The sequence below is a fragment of the Drosophila montana genome, unplaced genomic scaffold, assembly GCF_035044405.1.
Source record: "Drosophila montana isolate Dmon_TW-CO22-7 unplaced genomic scaffold, ASM3504440v1 contig_2127_1, whole genome shotgun sequence".
In the NCBI taxonomy this organism is placed as follows: domain Eukaryota; kingdom Metazoa; phylum Arthropoda; class Insecta; order Diptera; family Drosophilidae; genus Drosophila; species Drosophila montana.
The window spans coordinates 696,710-718,267 of record NW_026997035.1 but is presented as its reverse complement, the minus strand read 5'-3'; the positions used below and the strand labels follow the sequence as shown (position 1 = coordinate 718,267).

General features: G+C 37.4%; 1 protein-coding gene across 15 annotated transcripts in view; it reads right to left on the bottom strand.

Moving 5' to 3' along the window:
- sm (smooth) overlaps positions 1-21,558 on the bottom strand; it is a 148,277-nt gene that overhangs the window by 50,293 nt on the left and 76,426 nt on the right. For 4 of the 15 annotated variants that reach the window (XM_064680571.1, XM_064680563.1, XM_064680570.1 and 1 more), the window contains 2 exons: positions 16,263-16,445; positions 16,098-16,176 (listed from right to left, as the gene is read on the bottom strand). In XM_064680571.1, the coding sequence (XP_064536641.1) occupies positions 16,098-16,176; positions 16,263-16,445 (262 nt within the window). Of the gene's footprint in view, positions 1-2,251; positions 2,324-4,917; positions 5,505-16,097; positions 16,177-16,262; positions 16,446-21,558 lie in introns of those variants that run through there. The other 11 variants (XM_064680573.1, XM_064680565.1, XM_064680574.1 and 8 more) reach the window with 7 other exon arrangements.

Here is a 21,558-nt window from a genome sequence, read left to right as displayed (position 1 = left end):
TCTTAAACCACTTGGAAATTAGAAGCGCCCAAACTAAATTTAATTTCTAATCAAAATAAATAACATTTGCTTAAAAATAAAAATTTGAAATATATTCATTTTAAAAAAATTTTGTGTTAAATATAAATTTGTAAATATAATATTGTAATTAAAGTTTTATAAATTTATTTAAAAAAAAAATAAATATTTTATAAATATTTTTTTATATATATATATTTATTTCGTTTGCCAAGAATTGGCCAGCCATATAAACAAGATTCAGCTCTGTTTTCATAAATCTTGAGCTATATTTAGTATGCCCAAATTCTAAAGAATCCAATATTTATTGAGGAGTCTCTATTTAAAATTTTCACACAATCGTTTCGCAGAGCAGGAGCCCTCCTACTCTGACATTTTGTGAGTAGCCGCAACAAAACGAAAGCCACAAAATTTTACAATCAACTTGAATGCAATTGAATTCGAAGTGTTTGGCTCATAAAAAATCAATTAATTTTGTACTTCACACGTACAGGCACACACACACTCAGATCTGGAAATCGATTACCACATTGGGGGGAAAATTAGTGGGCGTGCGGTGTTTGGCAGGCCACAGAGTCAACGAGAAAATGAATACACATGTTCCTTGAAAAAATATACGTGCTCTCTTTCTAGACCCGCTCACTCTCACTCTCTCTTATTGGAATGTGTTTTCTTGCTTTAGGGTTTTGCCATTTCCTTCAGCCAGTTCTTTGCGTTTGACACAATTTTCGCAAGCCAATTGGCAAATACCAGAGACTTGAGCAATGTGCATGAAATCTGAACTTTCAACCGCTTCACAGCACTCAAATCCCCCGCCCACCATCCCTACCGCCCAACACTTGATCTGCCGACTAGTCGAGCACATTGTCACGTTTAAGGACCTCTATGAAACGTGTGCACTTCGAGTATCTGTGGGCTCTGTGTGGATTATTTTGCAGCTGTTTTTGAAGACCAAAACACAAATTGGGTCGAGTGCTGTACCAATGTTGATTTAAAGCACCAGTTTTACTTTTGGCCAAGTTAATTAGTATTATTTGTTGTTAGCTCTTAATTTCTTTTAATTGCTCGCATGTCACAGACACACACACGTACACAGCAGAAGAAAGTTGCCTGATGGAAATGGGAAGTGTAGGGGCACAAATTGTAATGATTGCAATTTTATGAGGGCTCCTAACGAAAGACACGCTCAAGTGCCAACAATTAGAAAAGTTTACCAGGTAAAAGAAAAGAAAAGAAAAAACTCTCAGAAAAGTAGACTTTTACTCTACGCTACGACTGGAAGAGTGCTGCATTTGACATACTAATGAATTTATGTAGACAATTTGCTAAATGGCATGTGAACTGCTTAAAGAAAAGACGTGGGTAGAGTATGAAGTGGGCGTGGCAAGTCTGACATGGGTATGTAATGGGAAGAGCAACAGAGATGCTTTGAAACAAGAAATTGTTGCACAAAGTCGCACAACTGCACGAAACATTGTTTAATTAATGATGTAATTATATAAAGGTAAATCAATTACTTTAATAATTGTTGGCATATACATACATTTGAAGAATGAAAGTCAACATGTAATTGCTTTTATTAGTAATTGTGGATTAATTATCAGAGTAATTACTTTTATCAAGCATAATTACTTGAGTAATTACTTTGTGTACATTAAGTGGCATGGGCAGAAAATGTTATTCATGCTGTAATTACAGAGTAATTACTTTAATAGAACACAATCACTAAAAGTTATTGAAAATGTAGTGAGTTTTAATGATTATTTATAATTAATTTAAGCTAATCAATTGGAAATAAGGATTATATTCAGATATTTTTGACCCTATAACTTGAGTAATCATATAGAGCACAATTACTCAAGTAATTAAAACTTGTCAATTAATAATTACAAGTGTAATAGCCTAATAATAGGCTCAACCAACTCAAGCTCTGCTAAATGGTCAACAACAGTAACAGAAACAATAACTTCACCTACCTCTATAACCGATCCTAAGCCCACAAGTAGCACTAAAGAACCAAATTGTAAAAACGAAATGCTTAAAACATAATTAAATAAATATTTCGAAACAACCTGAAACGCACGAGCACACCGTATACATTTTGGGGGTATAATGGAAGAAGGCGTTGGAGGTTTTTGGGAAGGGGGTATGCAGAAATAAAAAAGAAAAAACTTGGGGTACAACATTTGTCAGCTAAACAGAAACTACAAATGAATAGGCGCCTTCTACTCACTGTAGGGCTGAGGTCGTGTACCGTAAAGAGGCTCCTGCAGTAATGGTGAGCGACCATTTCCGATCTCCTTAACTGAAATGAGATAAGAGCAAACGGCAAACAATTTGCGCGTGATAAATGTTTCCACAAATTTGTTGAATTTGTTGGTTGTTGGATTTTGTTGGGTTGCTTTTGTTGGATTGATTGAGTTGAGTTTAGTTGAGTTGAGTTGAGTTGGGTGGAATTTAGTTGGGTTGAGTTGCGTTTGTTGTGGTGTGTCTGTGTCTGAGTATTGTTTATTCATGTTGTTGTCTTCTGTTGTTGTACACTAAAATCTAACTAAGAGAAACTGTTTTGAGAGTGTGTTTGTTGTTCTGTTTAGAGAGTTGGTTAACAAACAAACGAAACGAAACAATGGCCAAAAAGAACTAAATATATGTTGTTATTGAACCAGGGGAGCACAAAACCATATTAAAATAAAAAGTTAGCATCACATATCCAAGTCCAGTTCCAATTTTAATAGCTGCGAATTAACATAGAGCGCCAAAATATGCAACACACCACGCTGGACAAAAGAGAGAGACAGATGGAGAGGAGCGAGAGTTGGCCAGACCATAAGAGAGAGAGAGAGAGAGAGAGCTTTAGAACGAGAACTGATGGATGCAAATATATATCTATACATGTATAAAATATTACGGGTCGTTCGCCCGGCTCAGTTGCTGCTACGGTATTCATTGCCTTTTGCATGTCAATGAATCAGTTTTTTTTTTTTTTTTTTTGTATATGCCATATAATAAAGAATATAAAAAACAAGAACGAGATAAAAAGAAGCAAAATATATACGAAATAAAAACCTGACGCAACGTGTAGGCAACTAATTTCTTTTGAGTTTTGAGGCAGGTCAGTACACAAAAACAACAACAACCAGAACAACCATAACAACAACAAATACCAAAAACTTGTGAGCAACGCGTCGTCGTGTTGAATTTAAAATGCGGCACAAATTCTTATATAACAACATTTTGAAGTGAATTAATTTATGACAGCCAAAAACATTTTTAGCCAAATTAAATGAATCGCTGACCATTTTTTTCCGTTTGCGCTCTTTAAGACGTTTATTAGATAAATCAGCGAATTGCTGACATATGAAACCCAAATTGATGATAGAAAACTCAAAGGAGGGGGTAGAGATTAGCTAATTGGATTCAAGTGAAATTGGAAACATGATGATAATACATATACTAACGAACACAAATCAGGCCTCAATTCAATAGTTATATATTTACACAAATCGCAAAGCGTGTTTAGGCTGATATTTATAATTTTCAATATTGCTAGTTGCAAGTTTTCAGGGCCGACGAAACGAACTGACCAACAAAATCGAATGCGACCTCAATAATTGCAGCTTGTTTTAGCTTGAGTTTTAGAACCTGTTCTACAAATGCTTCAACAATTGCATAAAAACAAGAAAAACTTAATTTTTATGTGCAATTATTTGCTGGCAAATAGACTTTTATGGTTAAGTGGGCTAATGTCTTGCATTGAATACGAATTTTAGCGACTTTTAAGGCGAAACATTCAAACATATTCTGACTGACAATTGACAGCAGGCAAACATAGTTAAGATTTAATGCATGTGATAAAAAACAGATCTAATATTATGTAAGATTTAAATTATGTTCACTAACCATGAACCACAAAATGATAGACTAGCTGAGATATCGACTGACGTTTATGAGAAAAGTTAGTTTAATTATTTGTCAAAGGAGACTGAAATTATTGGATGACAGTTAAGGCATTTAATGGTAGACAAGCTAAGATCTGGGGCTGCTTTAGAATACAAATATTTTTGATAGGAAAAGAAAAGTGCACAGTTAAGAAATCAAATCTCTTAATAATTCTGGTAAGAATCGCATAGAGAGATCCAAACTAAGAGATTTGAGCGCAGAGATTGGTTGAAAGCTGTCAAAACTTCTTCATTTATGATATGTTCTAGTTAGATATAATCCATCAAAAATTATTATATCTCAATGTAAAGGCAAGGGATTATAGACAATTTTCGATTTCCTTCAATTCTAACGGGCTGCAGCTAAAATTGAACACATATCATTTTAGTTGGTGCATTTGCTTAACTTATGCTTCTGGTTTAGGTTGGGGGCCTACGTCGACTTTTGCACTTACAAACTATGATATCGTATTTGGTAGGTAGTTATATTTAGTATAGAGTGCTTCAACTGACTCACCTCCGTCACAGTAGTAGCTGTGTGTGTGTGTGATAATACGCGACGTTGGTCGACGTCATCGTTTCTCATGACGCGCTCGCTCTCCACATAAAACGGTGCACGATATATTTATTTTTTTTAGTTTTTCAACTTTTTTCTCATATATGTTTTGTGTACCGTTAAAAACTACATACATATCGAGCGACGAAAACCAACGGGCCCGTACATACAACTTCTCTACATGCCCCAAAAATCGTTTTTATAGCTATATAGTCACATTACTTTGAACAGATCCCAAATGGTAAATGTTTTATATATATATATACATATATTTTTTTTTATTAATATATATATATTAATTTAAATAAAATATAATCGTAGCTTGATTCGAAAATTGTGGTTCATGGCATGATATACAGAACAAAAATTATGTATATATATATGTGGATAGTACCAAAAACTAATTTAAATTTTTTCAATTATTTCGTTATTTTTTATGGATTTGGGCTTTGTCAGTTTCTCTCTGGCAACTCGTCGGATTGTCAACAGCAGTCACAGCAACAACCACAATTGGCAACATTTGATTCCGATAACGATAAGCGGTAGGCGATAGCGATAACGATAGATAAATCGATAAATCGCTGATTTCTGTTCATGTGTGTTATTTTTTGGTTGTTTTTTTCTCTTTTCTCAGTTTTATGCAAAAAATTCAAAAACTTTTCAGCGTACACCGCTCAAACATTTCAAGGATCTGTTCAAATTGTACATTCTATAGCGACTACGTATTGGGGCTGTAGTAGCTGCAGTCGTAGTACTAGCAGTTCTGGTATTTGTCGCTGTAGTAGTTGGTAATATTATGTGATCCGTTCGAGTTTCCAAATTCCAATCCGTATATGTTATGGCTGATCCCGCGCTGTCAACATCATCAGCATTAGCATCATCATCATCATTAACATCTTTAGTATTATCATGATGCTGATGATCATCATCATCAAGTCCAACAACAACAATTCTTGTGAGTGGGTCTGCGTCGCTGCCCGTGCCATGCATCCCTGCACACAGACAAACACAAGCGAGATAGAGATAGATAGTAGAATAGTGTTGGGTAATTGTTTGGTTTTTTATTTCAATTTTTTTGTGAATTTGAGATTGTGATTAGAAAGAGAGAGAGTAAGAGAGAGATAGAGAGTAATAGATACTATGTGAGAAGACATATACTGAGTTCTTGCATTATTATTATTATTATTATTTTTTTTTTTGTAGTATTATATATATCTTGTCTGCGAGTTTTACGTTTATATTTTGTTGTGATGCTTAGTCCTGCCCAGATATAGAGTTTGAATATATTGTCTATATTTATATATATAGACATATATAAAATATGCTTGCATTTTCGTGGTTGGTTTTTGAATTTTTTGTATAGATTGCATAAAATTGAATATATATATATATATATTGTATTTTTTGACTTGCTTAAATTTGGTGCATTCTTTTTTTTAGTTGCATAACTGTTGTTGTTGTAGCTGTTGTTGTTGTAGTAGTAGTAATAGTTGTAGTTGTTGTTGTTGTTTCTTACTGAGGGAATAGATACATTTTTTATCGGGTTTCTTTCTGTTTTGGAACTTACACACGCACAACAAAAATAGTAGTAGCAATAGTTTTATTTTTTAGTATGTTGCTTCTGCTTCTTTTAAAGTTTATTGTTGGGTTAAGTAAGAAGTAAGTAAGTAGTTAGTTAGTTAGTTGAGGTAGTCAGGCAGGCGAGCGAGCAGGCGGGCGAGCAGGCAGGCGGGCAGGCGTAAGGGCGATTTTAATGGGGGGCGGGGGCGGGGATAGCTGCGGTTTTAACATTTTGATTGTTAGTGGGCGCTTATATAAAATATATCGAGCTTTGGGCTTGGTTCCAAGTGTTGTTTTTGTAGTAGTAACTGTTGTTGTAGTTGTTGTTGTTGTTATTGTTACTACCTTTTAAACACTGCCGTAAAAAAGAGAAAATTTAAAAAAATTATAAAACAAAAATAAACTTGTAAGACATAAATTAAATGCATAAATTTGTTAGTGAGCTCTTGACTGGGCGCGCAGTTTATTATTTTTTTTTTCTCAATTTTTTTTGTACAGTGCGAGAGCAAAAAGCTGATTGCATCGTGGATTTCATGTTGTTGTTGTAGTTGTTATTGTTGTTTAATAGAACTGAAATTTTGGTTGTTGTAGTTGTTGTTGTTGCTGCTGCACTGAATTGCTGCTGCGATTTGTTAAAAATTTGCTTAAGAATTCTGTTGCTGGCTTTTTGGGCGCTGTTGCTTGTTGTTCTTGTTCTTGTTGTTGTTGCTGGCTTGATGTTGTTGTTGTTGTGGTTCTTTGTCATATAATACACAATGTTTCTTTGTATCTGTTGTTGTTCTTGTTGTTGTTATATAATACAGTGTATTCAATTTTTTAGTAGTAGCGGTGAAAAGATTTTCAATTTTCATATTTATATTTGAAAGAGTTGTTTTGTTTTTTTTTCGGGTTAATTGTTTTGTTGTTGTTGTTGTTGTTTTTGTTTTAGTAGGCGCTGTGTTGTATTTGTTGTGTGTTGCATGTTGTTGTTGTTGTTGTGGTTGTTGCTGGCTGGCTGCTGTGGTTGTTCTTGTTGTTAAATGAGAGAGTTTTGTGTTGACAGGATAAAGATTTGTACGTTGAAGTCGTAGCTGCTTCTCTTATTTGTTTTCACTAGTTTTATTTATTTATTTTATATTAAATGTATAAATATTTACCATTTGTCGAGTAAGTAAAATTTTGAAATGTTTTGCACAAATAAAAAATATATAGAAAATGTTGGCATTTATTTTTAAAATAAAGTTTTGTTGTAAAGATATGTTTTTCAAAGTTTTTATAGCTGAGAGAAGAGTATTTTTGCTTATCAAGTTAATCTAAGCTTAAGTTATAGATTTTAAAGCTAGGTTTTTTTTTCCGTATATAGCTGTGTGTAATTGAATGAGAGATATTGTGTAAATGAGTGTGTAGAGTGGTTTTATAAATACTTGGGGTTAGTAAAGCCGGAAGAAACATAAAATAGATCAAGCCAAACAAACAGATCTAAAGGCACGAGATTATCAATCATGTGATTCATATATGTGAGAGTTTATCATACACGCGTTTTAGGGTCGGTTTAGCTATATGTGTTTCTTTGAGTGTACAGTATTCAATCAGCTTTGATTGTTTACATACGCTTTCTGATCAATCCATAATTCTATTAGTCATGTGACATATTATTTAAAAAATAATACTTTGTGTAAACTCCTAAGTTTCAGCTCGAGTAATTGAGTAAGTTTACCTACTATAACCTATCTTATCAATCAATCAATGAATTAATCATTCAATTATGCAGTGATCAACTAGTTAAACATGTGATCAAGTTTTGTAGTTTCTTTGTTTGATAGTGTGCATTTATATGACACATAAAAGTCTCATCAAGCACTACATCAATCAATCATAATGCCATGTAAAATACTGGGTACATAAAAATGTTGTATTGAAATAGTTAAACAGACAAAAAATGTGCTTGTCGCTTACTAAATTTTCATAAACGTTGTCAATCAATGAGGTAATCTTAATTCACTTTCAATGATTGAACCCATCGATTGAATGCTGCCAAATATGTGTATTGCCATGCAGGTATTCAATTTTAAATCGTTTCTAAGATAAGCTTTGTGTAATCAATCAACAAAAGTTTGATAAACATGTTTTTGTTTGTTTCGCTGATTTTAAGTTCTGCTCAATTTAATCCAATGTTGGGTGACAACCTCAAGAGTTGACAGCACTTTTGATGCGCCACATTAGGTTTGCGTAAAACAAAAACCATGTAACCAGATTAGATGATGGCCAAGCGGAGAAGAGGACACAAACCCAAAATGTATTCACTGGGCACACACACAGAGCCAAAAATTTGGTCAACACACGCGCAGACACAGGGCGGAAGGAGGGGCAGGGAACTATCATAAAAACCAATTTAATTGGATCCGAATGCTAAAGTTGACGCCTACGCAAAGGCCATATGAAAAGGCATTCACAACAATTATACAAGAGACGAAATGTCCATGGTAGGGGGCGGGGGCTGTCGTAGGGTTAGCCATTTCGGGCCGGCCATTATGGCGAAATGCGAATAAAATCCCCATATCGGAGAGGGTATAAAAGCAAATTATTCACACTGATTACATGAAGTTTGCCGCTTGACATAAAGTAAGCCACGCTGAAAAATAAACCGTTATAATTACGTTGCGTTATATGAGGGTGCGGGTGTTTTGGGGTGGTGGGGGTGACTACAGCCTCTAGCGCAGCATATGGCATATGGCTGAGAGCCGGCTGGGCAAATGTGCCACTAAAAACAAATTGAGGATCCAAAATAGCGCAAGGCTCTAGATAAAACGAAAATAATCAGCAGGCAGCCAGGCTGAAGGACTGCTGGCTCCCCACACTCCCCCCCCCCCCCCACACACACACAGACAGCCACACACCCCCAGAAAATGTCGTGTCATAAAAATAAAGTGGCAAAGAAACAGCGCAGTGCCTTGGGAGCGCTTCTTGGGTTTGGGAAGCACTGCAGGAGTTGGCCATGAGACTATGGCAACGGAGCGGGCAAACAAATGTTGATTTAGGATAAGCAGCCAGTCGTCAGACGGAGGGACGGCGGCCCAGATGAAATAACAAACATGTTTCTTATTCCTTTTATACATCCTTCGATTGCAATTTAAATAAATAACAAGTGGAAATATGCTCAAGCTGTGCTCAAGTTGCGCGACTAGCAGATGCGCAGCAGTAAAATTGTGATGTTGTGGATTAAAATATATATAATATATTTCTTTTGTGTGTATTTGCTCGTCTATATGTGTGGCTTAGAGTTGCCAACTGCCTACGAACACATATACCCCATTTGCATCTTCTGACTGCTTACAGGGCAGACCTAGCTGCCGCAGCAGAAGTCCCTTCGGTTGAATGGCGCTCACAATAATTGAAATCACAGGCGAAAGCACACACACAGACAGGGTTGCCAACGCAACGCATTAGGGTTGCCATTGTCATTTGCATACATAGCCAGACGCATGTGTGTGTATGTGTTTGTCCCACATGAATTATTTATGCTCATTTAATTCGATAGTTGTGTGCCATCGCCTGCTGCTGGTCACACAATAAAGCTGGGCACACCTTTTGTGGCACCTCCCACCACCACCCCCTCTCAAACCAAGCTTCCTTTGGGCATGATTTAATCATAAACGTAAAGTAGTTTTGTCATGTTTTATGTCATCCGCCCTTTTCCTCGCCCCTTTTGCACCGCAGTATTCAAATTGTTCTGTTATGCGACTTTTTAATGTGTTTCATGGTTTTTTTTTCTTTAGTTTGGTTTCTGCTTTTGATGACTTTTGGCATTTTGGTTGTTATTTATATTTGTTGTTTATTTTTTATTGTAATTTCTATATAGTGTGTTATATACCCTGTAGCTAAGGCAAGCTAATGGGCATGCCAACTGAAAGTGTGTATTAAAAAGCTGAGAATCGAACATTTTAAACCCAAAATCCAATTCTCAAACCTAATTTCAGCAGAGTGCAGTGCAACGTTTACGAATGAAGCACAAAGAGCAATTGATAAGCTGACTACTCACGAGAGCAATAAAGTGCATGCCACTCGTTTTTAAGCCAGATAATAATACATATATTAGTTTTATATTTACATTTAAAGGGTATACGGTAGTCTATCTATTTGCAATTTGGGGCTTGTCTGCTTTATTGTGCTGCTTTGTTATTGTTATTGTCATGCATTCATAAATAAATAATGACATCCATTACAATGCAGGTTATTTGTGTGTTGTGGTTTTGTATACTGAAGGCAAAGGGCGCTAGGAGCTGAGGTCGCTGCTGCCAGTTTTGTGGTTAATTATAGCATAGTTTTGGGGGATGGCTTTCTTTTTTTTTTTTTTTCTTTTTGTTAGCTGATACGACAATAGCACAAAATGGTACATGTGTCAGCTGTTATGAGTTTCCCAGACGGAACTTTTACTTTGAACATTCTATAATATAGTTCTATAATAGTGATTGATCGGATGACAAGGGGAAAGGCGCTGCAGAGAAGATTTGAAATTAGAGTTTTAATAATTAGGAATTCGATAAGTCATGATATCCACGAAAATTGGAAAAAATATTTTAGAAATGTTTCTCCGTTAGATAAGTTTAAATAGACGCATTCCAGATCTCAACTAATAACAAAGCTTGACAAGAAAATATTGTAAGCCGCGCAAATTAGGTTATAAAAATCATATCCAAGTTTCTCTCTTTAGTTAAATTCTGTGTTCAATATTTAAAGCCTAACAAAGTTTGGCATTATCAAATTATTCAAGCAATACCCAGACATTTTAAATAGGCTGCCAAATTTTTTATTAGATAAGTTTTGCGCACCATCAGAAACTATGTGAAGGAAAGCCGGCCAAAAATAAATTCTACTTCACAACAGCTATCTTCTCTAATATGGATTGCATTTGATGGGCCTATAAAAAAACCCTTAAATAGCCTTTACGTAGCCAATGGCCGACCCTAATTAGCTGGCAATGTCTAATAGCCCAGAAAAACGACAACTGTCACGATGTGGAATGAGTCAAATGGAAAGCCCGCATTACGTAGACGTAAGCTAGCAGCACGTATTTGTAGGTTTGTCAAGTTAAACTAAAAATCGAACGTCCTTGGGTCAGGAAAACTAAAAACGGAACTCAAGCAACTCAACGAATACAAGAAAGAAAAAAAAAACAATTTGCAGTCAAATAAAGAGAGAAAACACGACGACGAGCAAGTTGCACACAAAGAAGCAAAACGTGGAAACACATCGCGTGACAGCACGAAACAAGAGCCAAATGCGATGAGCATAAGAATCCATCTGAATAGCCGCCCGTCCCTACCCCTCCACACTTAAACTAAACAGGATAACGGAAACGGAAGCAGAGCAATGGCCGAGGGGTTGGCTGGTTGGTTGGTTGGGCGAAACCGCAACTAGGATGCCATGGAAAATGAGTGGAAAATTAACAAAAACGCCAACCGCGCATAGATAAAACATTGCACGTGAAGTGACTGACTCGGGGGCTGCACACAAGCCACTCGTAAATATGCAGGCAACCTGTCCTAACAGCTACCCTGAAAAGCCAGCCCCAATGTAAATATACAGCTGTCTGTCTGTCTGGCCAGGTTGGTTAGCCGCCAGCGTCGACCCTGACGCTTGGCAAATGCAAATACTACACAAATTTACTTAACGTTTAGTTTAGGTTAGTTTAGTTTTTAGTTTCTTATAATACTTGATTTTATGATGGCTGCCGTCTACTCAGGGGTTCGAACCCCAAACTTCATGCTAAGTTCATTTATTTTTCGATGAAAGTGTTTTCTTTTCTAGAACGGGGGTTTGAACCGCAATCTTCGCGGTAAAGTTCGTTATTTTTTATAGCTCATAGCTTGGTTTCTTCTTAGAAGGGGGTTCGAATTCCAAACTTCGCAGTAAACTGTGTTTTTCGTTCTTGGACTGTTGGTTTTTTGGTTTAGTTTTTGGACTAGTTGCAGTTAACTTGTTTAAGAACTACTTTTGGCTTGGCTGCCATTTCAAGGCAAGTCTTCACTGTTTGCTAGAAGGACAGTTTTCTTTTTTGTCGATTGTGAATACTCTTCCCCTCTGCTCACCTCCCATCGCTATAGCTTATGCAAATGTTGTTTGCATTTTTCACTTGATATTTAACTTTTTATCGCTTCTGTTTTGTCTTTTCCTTTTAATTGTCATTTTTGTTGTTGTTGTTATTGTTATTATTGTTATTGTTGTTAGTCATGCAAAATTTATGGCTCCGCGTCAGTAGTGGGCGTGGCCTGTCAGCAACAGCAGCAGCATTTTAAATGAATTCTATTGATTGGCCAGACCCAGAGTGCAGACCAGTTTATAATGGCTGTCGTATAAGGTCGAAGGTCAGCATAACTTGCCACGGGGAGGGGGCTGGGTTTTGTTTAAGGAAGTTGAGCTGCAAGCGAATGGTAAAAGCTCTTTGAACATTTACTTATGGTAAAAGTGGCTAGTTAGCATATTGATTTGCATTCGATTAGCAAGTGAATGGGCAAAGGCAATGGTCTGTCTTAAGTTGGTTGCATAATTTATCCAAACAAAGCAAAGTTTTTCTTCCAAATACACGAGATTAACTTTCAGAGAATTCTTAGAAATCAATTACGGTAAAATCTAACAGACCAGCATATTCATAAATATTTTACTTGCAGGAAATTCTTGGTAATCTTGGTAATTTCGCAGAACTTTAAATGCTAGCAATTTAGATGGAAATTCCAAGTAAGCTCTGTGGAAAATGATTATGATTTTAAAAAATGTTTGTGGAAGCTTAGAAAAAATGTGTATATTAAAATTTCGAATACGTGTTTCAGTGATTTCGGGAATTTCACCCCCAACCAAAATTTCGGAAAACGATTCTATATAACTTTTCTGATTACCTTCCAACTAATTTTCAAAAATCCTTAAGAAAATTAATTTAAGAAAACGTTGGTTTCAACTTTTGATTCTGAATTAGATGCACTTCAAACTCAGTTTCAAATGTCGACGTAAAATATATTCGTGGGATGTGAAGTTGAGGATAGTAACCGGAAATTTCAATTTCTCAATAGCGGGAAATTGATACCAAAAAAACTTGAGCGGCGAAATAACAGCTAGTATATATTTAATTGCAGTGATAGCTAGCAATTATTTAAAGCAGGTCTCATTACGCATTATAGTTGGAACACTCCACTAAAATGCTATGTCAACTAACCAAGTCGAAAAAACACATCAAACAACCAGTGGCCACAGACACAAGCTGCAGCACAGTCGAGAACAAAAAAAACAAGCAAACAGAAATGTGGCGCCGCCTATGGCCACATTTCAGTGTGGCATGTTCATTATACGACAGCCAAAGAGATGGTCTCTATGTGTCCGGTCCTAATTTACACGCCCACATAATGTGGCAAACGGCAGCGAATGCCAACAGATGCTGCAACTACTGACTGCCTGGCTGGCTAGCCAACTGGCTGGCTGGCTGTGCCGCCAAGTTCATTCATTTTGGCATTCATTGATGGCAACTTTTGCTGGGGCAAACTGCTGCTGGACTTGGTTGCAGCTTCATATGTTTGTGGCAAAAACAGACTGAGAGAAAGAGAGACAGAGATTGTGGCAGAAAAAGAGCTGAGTGCTGCAAGCGACGCCAACGCCATGCAACAGACACCGCAGCCTCGCACCGCCCACCTGACGTCTCGGCATGCAAATGCAGTGCAAACAACAAGAACAAGAACAACAACAACAAACAGATAAATCCAAGGGACAGCCCACAGTCAAAAGTTTGTCCAGCTACAGCAACAACAACAACAACAGAATATGACAGTGGGCAATTTGGCTGCCGTCTGAGTTATTGTGGCTTTGGCCACTCCAGCCGTTTGTTCTTGTTGTTGTTGTCGTTGACACTTGCAACATTGCCGTCATAGGAAAAGAGGCAAGCGGGTGTGTGCAGCGGGTTTGCATGTCGCACAGCTGGCAGATTTTCTGCAGTTTGTCGGCCTTTTGAAGTTGCTGCGTCCGTTGTCTGACGACCCAGCTGGCTGGCTGGCTGGCCGGGGCAAATTGCACGACAACGTTGCCGCCGCGCTGTCTGCGACAGCAAAAGAAACAACAACAACAACAGCAACAACTACGCCAAACTGACAACAACGAACCGACGCGCACAACGTTTAATTTTATTTTTATTCAAAGTGAAATATAAAAATTAAAAATGGCATTTAACGCGCGCGCAACTTTGTCGACTGTCATAAAGCGAGACATGTGCCTGGCTAGCTGGGCGCAGGGGGTTGGCTGCTAAGAGGAATTGGGGGTGTGCAGCAGGTGTTGCAGCTTTCATTTGATGTGGCCAATATGGGTGGCGGTGGGTTGGGGTGGTCTGGCGTGGGCGTTGGCTTCTGCTTTGCTAACTTTGACGCCGCGCGCTTGAGCATCATAAATGTTTGATGTTGTTGCTGCTGCTTGTTGTTGTTCGTCGCTTGTGTCAGTTATGCGTTTTGAGCTTGACAGCTTTGACTGTGGCAATTAGAGCTGCCACACGGCGCTGGCATAAGCCATCAAACGGGTTATTATGTATACGACCCCTGCGACAAGCTTTAAGCCGGGAAAAAAGGCTTCAAGCCGGGCAGACGCTAAAAAAACCAACAGATATCAAGCATGCGACATTTAGCTTATGCAGAAAAAATTTAAAGAATGGCAAATAATAATTGCTAAAAAGGAGCAAGCAAAAAACTGCTCGGAATTCAAAGTACTGTAGCCTAAAAATGTATACACATAAAATATAACACATCCGCCAGGTAACACAGCTTCAAGGCAGACCTTAGACCTGCGGGTGTCCTAAGACAATGTATATAAACTACAATTTTCTTTAATATTGCGCATACGTCAAAGCAGCCTTGACGAGGATCAAACTTTCTACGAACTGCTTGCTTTGAAATATTAGGCATACGACAGGTGAGCCCAAAAGGTTGCAGGTAAGCGTTGATAAAGTAGAAAGAAATTTTCTTTAAATAAATAATACGTATACGCAATGTAGAGCGTGCTGCGCATTTTATTTTGCTAGAACTTGGGCATTGTGCGAAAAGTCTAAGTAAAATATTAATCATACGCCAGGTGGCGGCACAGTACTTAACCAGAAATTACGTATGCGCAGCGTTAGCTACGCATAATTGTATATATATGTATATATATAAATATATGTGAGAAAATATTTAAAATGTATATCCCTCGAAATTCTTGGCTATATAATTAAAAAATTGAAAGAAGGTAACAACTAAAAAATAATAATAATAAATAAACATAATAAAAAGACAAATTATAAATATTAAAATGAGTGTTTTTTGAATATTTTAAGATATGTACAATTTTTTAATGTTGTGTTGAATTAAAAAATAAAAATTTAAATTTTTTTAATAATTTAGTGTAAAATCAAAATAAAAATATAATTATAAATATGTTGAAAATTATAATAAAATCAAAAATAAATCTATAAAGCCTGATATCTTAAATATTCAATTGTTTCTGTAAATCTCAATAAAATTACGCATACGCCTTGTCGTACATGATGTTTATATATGTTATTTAGTTATTTTGACACCTGCAATACACGCGTACACACACATTAAACTGAGTGTCAAAGTTTAATCGCTAAATAAATTTTAATCTAAATTAATATATGTTCGTGTGTGTGTGTGTGTGCCTGTGTGGGTGTGGCAATTGAAAAAGTTTACAAAACTTGTATGCTGCCTAAAAGTTGTACGGAAACTAAAAAAAAAACTAATATAAAGCCAACTAATTGGCAAAATAGAGTTTATATATATATATAATTATATATGCATATATATTTTCGCAACTCTCTCCACATGTGGGCAATAAAAAGCAAGTGTATGTGTGTGTGAGTGTGCGGTTGAGAGAGTGTGTGTAAACAGTGTTTATTATGGGGCAAATGCAAATGTTGTTCAGTGTACTCATGATAGAGAGATATAGTTGTATAGTATACTATGTAGGGTGCATAGGTACACTTATAGACTAATAAGAAATAGTAGTAAAAAATGTGAACGCACTTGGTTGAATCTCACCTGTGCTCAGGGTATAATCCCAGCTGGTGTCTGTCTCATTCTTATAAACATTCAATTTCTCCGGCTAGAATATATGTATATATATATATATATATGTATTTTTTATATAAACAGATATAGCTTTCGCACTGATTTTTCGGGCTCACTTACCTTGGCAAAATCAATTTTTAAAGTGCAGCATCCAGCATAGATGTCGGCACCATTGAGATTCTCGCGTGCACGTGTGGCCGCATCGAGGCTATCAAATTCAACCATAGCCTGTACGCCGTTCTTTTTGAAGATGACGATGCGCAGCACTTGTCCATGTGGATTGCAAATTTTATGCAAGACATCCTGCAGAAAGCACAAAAAAAAGAGAATAAAATCAGAGATTGAAGCCATGAGTTAACAACAAATTGAAAGCCTCTGCGCGCTGGCTGCAAATTAAGCGACATTCTGCAGACCCAACTGTCATACGCAGGCCATATACAACTCAACCAAAAATATCCACAAAAACAGCCACCAAAAAGCTGGCATCAACCGTTTTTGCTTTCCCACTCCCGCATTGTCCTGACTAATTAATAAACGAGCAGTGCACACAACAGCAGCACACAGAAAACAAAAACAAAAACCCGAAAATGGCTATGAATGCAGTCACCAACACACACACGCTCAGATACACCACAAACACACATATCATACACACACACAATGCAGTGACTGACATTCCGGCCTAACCAATTTGCAGTCTGACTTTATACCCTAGCAATGGATCAAGCGCAAGGCAGCTACATGTTTGAATCAATAAAGTTTATACTATCCATTAGTGTATATATGTTTATATTTCCCTGTCTTGCCCGTGGAATACATTTTCTACCAAGTATACGCCTGTGCAAAATTTAAATCTACCCGTACCATCTTAATTTTCGCTTCTTTTTATGTGTTTAATGTTTAATGTGGATCGAATATATAAGCAAATGTCAGAATCGACGATTTCCGTATTTTTCATCCAAGATCGGCAAGCTTTACGAAAACCTATCAAATAAATTCTCACAAAGATCTTTGAAAATGTGTTTAAAACCTAGAAACAAAAAATTGCAAGTCTTTCGCCAGATTTCCACAGTTGCGGGTGGAATTGCCAAAATCGCTGAAGACGTTTTCATATAATTTGTATGTAGGGCTTTGGAAATAAGTTTCAGGTCGATCGGACGAAACTTAAATGTACTCAAAAAATATTTTAGCCGCATTTTCCACCGTGAAAGACCGAATTCTGCAAAAGGTGTGAAACACGTCCCAAAAGAATAGCATCTCGGATATTTATTTGCTTGCACCAATTCTTCGATATATATTTTTGAACAAAGATCTTTGAAAATAAGTAAAAGGCCCATCGGATGGTAAGCATAAAAGTTTCCCCACTTGCGGGTGGAATTTCCCAAACCCCTGTGCAGCTAAATTAATATTTATATATTTGCTGTTCAAATAAAAAATAAGAATAAAGGAAAAATATGCAGCGTATTTGAACCTCAGCCATCTGTAGTTAACTGCTTTTTGCGTGCTTTTCTTTTGCTGATGATGATAATTGGAATTATTCGTTTGGCTGGTTTACAGTTTACAGTTTTGGGCCGCCCGAAAATTGTTCTCGGCATTTCGCTGACAGTTGGCGCAGCAAAACTCATTAGCATAATTTAATAAGCAGTTATTGTCTAGGGCCAAGTGCGAGAATTTCAGGCAAGAGCCTAAAAGTACATTTTCCAATTAACATTTATAAATTTTCGAAAATTACGTTAATGAGTTTTCCAGCAGCCCGCCAGGCAGCAACGTGTCTTAAGGCTTAACAACAAAATACATCATTCTATATGTACATAGACATATATATAATTTTATGTATATAGAAGGGGGACGGAGGGTGAGTTTATGTGAATTTATGGCAAATTATAATGAGTCGTTCTTGCCATGGTAATTTATGTTAAATTTAAGCTGCGAAATTTTCGTCTTCGTCTCAATTCGTTGCTTTTCTATTTATTTCATTTAAGAGGCCAAAATATTCAAGAGGATTTTGGTCTGTAATGGGTTAAACGTTCAATTTGTACAAGTTTCCTTCAAGGGGGCGGGGTGGGTCGATGATTGTCTTTTGGCCAAGTGCTGGGCGCATAAATCTTGTTGAGAGCTGTAGCTAAATATATATTTTGTTATTCATGAAATTCATCGATAAGTTGGCGCAACAAATTTTGCGCTCTTGTTGAAAATGTTTGCACAGATTTTCCAATAAGCAGCCCGGGGAGTTGGCGGCCCGGGGAGTTATGGGGATAGGGGCGGTTGGCATGGCTCTGGCAGTAATTGACAGCCAAAGAATGGTTGGGCGTTGCGATTGGAAGCTTGATTAAGTGGCTTATAAAGGCACAGCGCAGCCTATAGAAATATTTTTTGTTGCTTGTTTTTGGTTTTATGTGGGCTTAGCACAAAGTGAAGATTAAAAGCAGCCTTGGGTGGGTCTACGGGTGGGAATTCGTCGTGTGTACGTACTCAATTTGTTGCTTGAAAAGTGGGATGAAATTTATTTTAAAATAACACAGTTCGGCATAGACTTATCACTGAATTATTAATAATAAGCAGCTCAAAATTTTTTTAGCTCTCAGCAAAAATCAATTAAAATTAGCAGAATTAAAAGAATTCTTAATATTATATAGTCAGCTAGTTAACAGAACTTTCAGCCCAGCCTCAAGATATGTATTAAAGCTTGGCTTTAAGAGCTCCTGGCCACTTGCCAGTTAACTTGTTGGCATTCCACAGACATTCCAATTGTTTTGGAGCGTTTGCCATGCCAACGGCATTTGCTTATGCATTAATTAGCGTTGCTTGGCACACACACACACAATCACACACACACACACACACAGAGAGAGAGAGAGCACTTCAGTCATGCTTAATCCTCTCCAATTACCAAGAAACAATGGTTGAGCAGTAAATACGCTTAAGTTACAGAACTGACATTGGCCATACTGATGGGATAATCAGGCGGAGGACAATCCATTAACTACGGCAAAAGGTCGCTCCGAGAAATACTTTTAGCCAAAGGCACGCGCCAGCATCCATTCATTCATTCAGTCAGTCTTTCAATTCGCTGCTCGCTCATTAACAAGACTCATTTAATTCTTTTGCTACTTTAGCACTTTTCTCAGTTGCTCAATGATTGCGACATTTACAATAATTGCGCACATTTTCGAGCATCATCCGGGAGGCCACCCACATGTCCAGCTGCCCAGCGGCAGGTCTAGACTTGCTAACTTGGCGTCTGCTCCACGCAAATTGCAATAAATGCAGGGAAAAATTGTGCAACTTGCCACTGGCTACTGCTGCCCCAGCAGCAGCAGCAGCAGCAGCTACGTGCAACCACTTCCAACAACGCCAAGAAGTGAAATGCATAACTATAAAGCGCACTGTGCACAAAAACTAATTAGAAAAGTTCTGTGGTAAGGACTGGGGGCTGTTAGAGAGCGAAAAACTTGTTTTTCTTCCAATGAAACAAGCTGTGGACATCACCAGCTGGCAAGTGTTAGCTCAGTGTGTGTGAGTCTCTGTGTGTGTTTATCTGTGTATGTCTATCTGTGTGTGTCTATCTGTGTGTGTCTATCTGTGTGTGTCTATCTGTGTGTGTCTGCCTGAGTGTGTGCAAAGCGATGAGCGGGCATTATTAATAATTAAGTAATAGAACACACACTTTAATATGCTCGCAAAGTGTGAGGGTGTGTGTCTATGTGGGCGTGTGTGTGTGCGACTAAATGAAAATGTGGCTCATAAAATAGCGACAAGCTGCGAAAAACCTAAGGCATAATGTGGTCTGACTTTCAAATAACTAAACAGTTGCGATAAAAATATACCAGGCAAAATCAAAGCTACTAAACAAATATAACAATATTTTTCAGGATAAGTAAGGTATAATTTTTTGAGAAAATTAAATAGAGGAGAGCATTGAAAGCATTAAAGAAAGAAATCAATTTAGTTTGATCAAACTGATGAGATATTTAGCCGAACAAACGTATGCCCAAAATATTATTATTGCCGAAAAATATTTAAATTATACTGAATTCATAGTTGCTCAAGCTTTTTAATAAATTATAGCCGTTAAAAGCAATCGCTAAGTTTTGTAGAATAGTTTGTAAGATTATGGCAAATAAATCTCCAAAATCGGATATTGTGAAAGCCAATTCCTGAGAGAAGCGCTGAAGTTTATGGAAGTGTATTCATTTTGTTGAACACTTAAATCATTTCTGCATTTTTTTATTTACGGAGTGATTATTTATTCCCAATCTCTCGCCAGTAGCTGCCCATAAATTAAACGCAATATCAAAACAAAAATTCATAGAAAATAGGCAAACACACAAAAGCGAATGAAAAAAATTTTCAATTTCCATAAAACGGGGCTAAACAAAATATAAACACACTCAATTGCAAATGTTCCGCAGTAGTTAAGGGGGCCGAAAACTTCTGTGACCCACTGTCAAAGCTGCTGGCGAATACAAAAAATAAAATAAAAGAAAAAGTTAAGCACGAGCCACACGCTGAAATTAATAAACAGAACATGAGCAAATCAAAAGGCGTTGAAATAAAAGAACAAAAAAATAAGAAAAACGCGGAAAAATATAAGCGAAAGCGCAAATAAAACGCGTGAAAATTAAAATGAAAATATTAATAACACACAGTACGAACGAATCGAAAGAAAGAGACAGCTAGATAGTGTGTGAGAGAGAGAGAGAGAGAGAGGGGTAGAGCTGTGGCAAACACGAAACTGTTATTTAAAATTAAGTGCTCTCTGTGGCGCGCAGGATAAATACGTACAATTTTATGAGGCACTACAACTGCGTTGCAATAGCCGCAAGGATACGACGAGGGAGTGTGGCCGCAGCAGCAGCAGCAGAAGAAGCAGAGCAGAAGCAGGCAAAATATACAAAAAAAACATACAAAAATAAATTAATATTTTATCTAGTGCAGAGATTCCACATGCAATGCCAGGACCACGCCCCCGGGCACGCCACCCTCTCTCTGTGCCGCCCACATGCATTTTGTTTGGCCATTTTATGGCCATCATCAAAAGCGCATTAAATTTTTACTAAGGCATCAGCCCCCCGTCGACCTCAGCCCACAGGCGCACCCATGGTCAAGCACGCCCCCCCCCCCTCACTAGACCCAGAGGTCTGTGTCCAGGCGTGCTAAATATTAAATCAACCACAACAACAAGGAAAGGGCAAGCGCAGGTGAGGGGCGGGGCTTTAGTGCAACCCGCTCGTGCAGCCAAGCGACAGGCAAACAATTTAAGCCGCTTTACCAGGTTCGTCAACGTCCAGTGGTAAGCCCAGCCCCCGCCCTTTGCCCACATTTCACATTATTGTTTGGTTCTGATAAAAATGCCGCCTCATAAAATGTCCAGATTCTACGTATTCTTCTTCGTTTTCTTGTCTTTTATTTTGGG